The following is a 5,871-nucleotide window of genomic DNA, read 5'->3' as shown; positions in this document are numbered from 1 at the left end:
GGACTCCCCCTCTGGAACTGAAAATCAAAATAAACTCCTCCTTCTGTCTCATCGCAGCAGCAGGAAAGGCACTAATCCAGGATTCCATATTCACAGGCAGAGAGCGAGAGAAAACAGAAAAATAACTAATCTAGGATCCGACATTCACATGCAGGGAGCTGCGGTGGCAGAAGTGAACACGCATTTGGCTTGGGAAACAAACCAAAGAGGGAGGAAACTCATGGTCACAGAATGCCACCAGCAGGTTCCTGTAGCAACCAAATAAACATCAGTTAAGATTTTATGCCATTAGTTGAACCAGTGACCTTCAAATCAGAAGATCTTGTAGATGCATCTCTAAGTTCAGAGTGCAAGTGATTCCCATCACAGGTCTATTTAAAATCTCTGTTGCTTGGTTTGGCTGCAGTGCACAGGGCTCCGTGTATGATGCGGCCAAAGAAGAACAACAGCAAAGCAGAGACCCCACGCACCCCTGCTCTACCAAGTCCCTCAGTAGCAAGAAATGATAGAGCGGGAAATCGCTACCAAATAAATATGTTTAAAAAACCTATTTTTATAGACTCTTTGCCACTAGAAATCATCTGAGCCCTTTCATTTAAAAGTTTTATTCCTGCTTCATCTGCTAAAGATAGGTTTGATTAGGATCCAGTAAATCTCTTAAATGGGTCTCCCTTCAGAAGGACTATCTGCACTCTCTTCAAAAATAAACTGTAATAAATACTCGTTTCATCAACATGGCACAACACAGACAAGGACCGAGTACTAGATGACGAGCTAAGATGGAACAGCTCTAGGCGTTGGCCCTGTTGACTGTCAACCCCAGCAAGACGAGCATGAAGTGCTTCCCTTAGCAGACCATGGATCCTGGCTTCCTGGGGCCTGCTGTCCTACAGAACGAGCCACCCCAGAGAGTAGGGGAGAAACAAGGACCAGCTACTGAGGACTAGAGTGAGGGAGGCATCCATGGCAGAGGGAGACACAGAAACAAACCCTGCCAGTTTCCCCGTGACAGGAGGAGGTTTCAATGTCTTTGAGACTGCGATGGCGGCAGCCATGTGGCAAGGACCAGCTGGAGGGTCTGCCTGGTTCCTGGCTGTCTTTCAGGTCACGCTGATCACTCAGTGTAAACTGAGGTCAGTTCTCACACAAGCAAACATACCAGACACTGCCCAGTTTCCAGGTCACAGACATCGCTGTGGTTGTTGCAACTGCAGGGCACACAAGGAGCCAGCAGAGGGCGGGGTCCCCAGCCACAGCTTTCTGGGAGCTTCCCTCTGTGGTACCCAGGAGCACAGTCCTACAGGGAGGCAAAAGGGACAAGAAAGAGGACACTGGTTAAAAGCTGGGGAAAGGTAAATGCTCTTCAGCAAAGACAGGTGGCTAAGGAGCTCATGAGAAGGGCAACGCCACTATTAGAAAGAAATGCAGATGAAATCCACAGTAAGAGCTGAGCATGGGGACTTAGACATACAATCCAGCTGGGTTAAACTGAGGCAGAAGGACTCCTGTGAATTTCAGTGTAGCCTAGGCTACAGAGTAAGTTTCAAGCTAGCCTAGGTGACAGAGTGAGACACGGTTTGGAAACGCTCTCACCAATAAAACAAGTGTCCTGCTCATTACAAAACCCATGTCTCCAATCAAAACAGCGAGCAGAACAGCATTGAGGATTAAAGAAAGTGGAGTGCTCGTACACAGCTGGTGCGGAGGAAAGGCAGCGTGCAGTCCTCCAAAATTAAAGATGGCACTAGCCGTGCCTAACAAGGCTACTTCAAGGAGAACGACATGAGGGAACAGGAAGAGCCATTCACACCCCCTTCCCCACAGAGCTATTCACAAAAGCAACCCACATCCCCACAGATAAACAGACAGATGGGCAAAGTGAACATGTCCAAGTGACGGTGTAGTATTCAGCCTTAAAAGGGAAGAAATCTCAGCATGTGTGAAACACGTGCTGAGCAAAAACGAAAGCCACAGATGTAGATACACTGCAGGGTTCCTTATGTGGGGAACTTGGAGCAGAGGCAGACAGAAGAAAACAGCGGATGAGGGGCTGCAGTGAGGGGCAGGTGGTGGCTGCACAGATGCAGTTTCCGTCTGGGAAGAGAAAGAAGGCCCTGAAGGATGACTGTCTACAGAACCATGTGAGCGCCCTTCACATTGCTGACTTCTACACTTAAAAGTTGGTGGAGGGGGCTGGAGAGATGGCTCAGTGGTTAAGAGCATTCCCTGCTCTTCCAAAGGTCCTGAGTTCAATTCCCAGCAACCATATGGTGGCTCACAACCATCTGTAATGAGGTCTGGCGCCCTCTTCTGGCCTGTAGGCATACAGACACAGAACATTGTATACTAAATAATAAATAAAAAAAAAGTTGGTGGAGACAATAAATATAGAGATCAGATCGAATTAGAAGGAATGGCTCTCAAAGCCTGAAACCGCCCTTTCATAGGACGGTACTCACCAACCGACCGCTGTTCTCCCCAGGGCAGACCTAGCACTGAGGAGCACATTCAGCAGCTACTAGTAACTACAGTATAGGCTTCATGAATTATTGCTTTAGAAGGGAGAAAAAATAATGTCAACTAAGGAAACCGTAAAAGATTTACAAATCTAAACATCTGAAGACCCACACCTCTGCAGGGGTTTCTATAAGCGCTGGATGTCCCCACCCTCACCCAGAAGAGCCATTGAGTAGCCAGTCCTTTAATGATGGGCAGAAGCAGGCACTCTGATTTTCTCTCTGGGAAGGGAATGGGCGGGGCTGGCGTGTGCTCACCTCGTCTCCCTCAAACTGTTTTGGAAGCCGCCAGTAAAATGGCTCCCCATGGACATGCTGGAGGACAGCCTCTGCATCCAGCAAGGTGTCAGGGTCCTGGAAATGCACGCCTTCAACTGTGCCCTTGAGGTTGCTCTGGGAAACCACATGCAGGAGGAGCTCATCAAAGGCAAGCATTATCTAGGCATGGAAAGTAGAAAGACGCGCTTCAGGTTAAGTACCCAGACATAGTGGGTAACAGTACTGGTGGTGTAAGGATGAGGACCCATGATGTACCAGCACTCATTCAAAACACTGGGTGAGGCTGCATGTGTGCCCATACCCCAGTACTATTGGGTACAGAGAAAGGATAACTGCGGTTCACAGGCCGCTAGCCAACTCCAAGTGCAGTGCAAGACCCAGGCTCAAGGGACTGTAGTGGAAGGTAATAGAGCAGTGATATTTAACATCATCCTGCTGGCTTCTACACACACACACACACACACACACACGCACACACACACACATGCACGCACGCACGTATGCATGCACCCACCACACACTTGCATGCATGTATACACATATACTCACACACAGTGCACATACAACACACACACAAACGCATGCACCCACCACACAGTTGCATGCATGCATTCACATATACTTCCACACAGTGCACATACAACAAACATACACACACACACACACTTTAAGAGCCCAGATTTTATCTTTGAGATCCCCCAAGTAGTCCACAGATGAAATAGCTTCATTTAAAGGCTAGAGAGTAAAGAATTTTCCTTTAGATTGTATGTCTGGATCAGGAAGATCTGAAGCACTGTGATTAGGTTCAAGTTTAGGTTCCACCTGGAGCAAGTGTCAATGACAGTAGGTACTCCTTGGAGAGGCACTGACTGTTAAACTCAATCTTCTAGGCCACATCCCTAACTGAAGCTTGTGACCATTAGTTCTCTCAGACACCGAGCTCCCCAAGTGTTACTGAGGATCAAAACTGCGGTGGAAGGAGCTGGAAATAACGTATTCCCTAATGTGATTCTCCAGTGGTCTCCACCCTGAGGGCCTCCAGGTAGAGCGTCGGGCTACATGAAGACAGCCCAGGTCCTTGCCATTCTGACTGACTGGAGCAAGGACGATTGCTATCAGACAGGGGAAGATTCTCAGAAAGTGTGCCCCAGTGACTCTTTTCTCCACCACCATCAGGCTGGTACCTCATCCTCCTTGCAGAGACGACCAGAGAAGGTGGCAATGATCTGGCAGCAAAGCATGTTGGGAAAGCCAACAGACACATGTGCAAGCTGTATTCAGAGAAGTTAGGTTGCCAGACATGTGGAAGTGGTAAAAATTGTATTCTAAAAATTGTCTATCATTTCAGGAAAGAACATGGAGGGAGACTCTTATGTCAGATATCAAAGTAAAATACTGTGCAAGAAAGTATTTGAAACTGCTTCTAATCACTAGACTCTAAGGTCAGAAGCCCAGGGGTGGGAATGAGGAGGCCAGAGGAAGGAAACAGAGGCTCAGTGGACCACAAGTACCTTGCAGGAGCATGTACCACTGTCCTCTGTGCAGCTGCAGAGACCCTGTTCCAGGTCACAGGTGTCGGCCAGTGTGCCCCTCGGGTCACAGTCACAGGGAACACAGTCAGGAAACCTCCTGTAACCCAAGGAGCACTGATCGCAGTTCTGTCCACCAAACCCTTCTTTGCAATGGCACTGGCCAGAGAGAACGTCACACTGGGGACCTGTGGAGCCAGCAATGCTGCAGTTGCAAGCCTGTGTAGGGGTTGGATAATGAAATTAATAAAAGGGCAGAACCTATGTGCTCAGAAAGCACACACACTGAGACACCAGAAACACTGTGTGGGGCAGCAGTTCAGATAAGCTGACCTCGTACTGTTCCTCCGTGGAACCATTCTGTCAGGGACCAATGGGACAAGGGCTGCACAGCAGGGCATGCACGCACATTGGTGGCACGTACCAATGCATCAACACTGTGAACTAGAACTGGATCTAATGGTGCGATCACCTCAGCAGAATTATTTTAGAGACCAAACAATGGCCCCACTACTTTAAACCCCAAACTACACCTAACTCTATCCTAAAAAAATTATTTACAGAAAACTATAGCTCTCAGATTCAACCTAATCCTCTAATGAAACTATTTACAACTCCATTGGAAAATAGATTAGACTAAAACAAATTTAAAAGGCAATATCTCTATCTATCTAATCTATCAATATCTATATCTATGTACAGATCAATCTATGTAGATATAGAGATATATATCGATATCTATAGATTCTATCAATATAGATCTATCTATAAGTATATATTGATACCATCTCTATATATCTATATATATCGATAGATATAAATAGATATCGATATCTATCTATAGGTTTATCTATGGATAGATATAAACATTGATATAGATATAGATATTGCCTTTTAAATGTTTTATTTTATCTGTATTTATCTATAGATAGATGAATATAGATACTGCCTTTAATAACTAGATATATAGATATTACTTTTATATTTATTATAGATAGATATAGATGTTACCTTAAAATATGTTTTAGTCTAGTCTATATTCTATCTATGGCTATTGCCTCTTATCTAGATAATTACCTATATAGATAGTTAGTTCTAGTTATCAATTTCAAAGCTAAATTCTTTTTCTTGTTTATTTTTTTTTCAGTTGTTGCAAAGGGGCTGGAGAGATGGCTCAGAGGTTAAGAGCATTGTCTGCTCTTCCAAGTTCTCCTGAGTTCAATTCCCAGCAACCACATGGTGGCTCACAAACATCTGTAATGAGGTCTGGTGCCCTCTTCTGGCCAGCAGGCATACACACAGACAGAATATTGTATACATAATAAATAAACAAATATTTAAAAAAAGGGGGCTGGAGAGATGGCTCAGTGGTTAAGAGCATTGCCCGCTCTTCCAAAGGTCCTGAGTTCAATTCCCAGCAACCACATGGTGGCTCACAACCATCTGTAAAGAGGTCTGGCGCCCTCTTCTGGCCTTCAGGCATACACACAGAATATTGTATATATAATAAATAAATAAATATTAAAAAAAAAGTTACCAATGTGTGT

General features: G+C 45.4%; 1 protein-coding gene across 1 annotated transcript in view; it reads right to left on the bottom strand.

The window, feature by feature from the left end:
• Positions 1–224: 224 nt before the first annotated feature.
• LOC113457403 (laminin subunit alpha-1-like) overlaps positions 225–5,871 on the bottom strand; it is a 21,703-nt gene continuing 16,056 nt past the window's right edge. Inside the window, exons 6-9 of the mRNA XM_026784648.1 lie at positions 4,307–4,543; positions 2,775–2,954; positions 1,160–1,297; positions 225–248 (exon numbers count right to left, since the gene is read on the bottom strand). Coding sequence (XP_026640449.1) covers positions 225–248; positions 1,160–1,297; positions 2,775–2,954; positions 4,307–4,543 — 579 coding nt within the window. The remainder of the gene's footprint in view (positions 249–1,159; positions 1,298–2,774; positions 2,955–4,306; positions 4,544–5,871) is intronic.

This window comes from Microtus ochrogaster, chromosome 26, assembly GCF_000317375.1.
Source record: "Microtus ochrogaster isolate Prairie Vole_2 chromosome 26, MicOch1.0, whole genome shotgun sequence".
Lineage (NCBI taxonomy): Eukaryota > Metazoa > Chordata > Mammalia > Rodentia > Cricetidae > Microtus > Microtus ochrogaster.
This window is presented reverse-complemented; position numbering and strand designations above follow the sequence as displayed.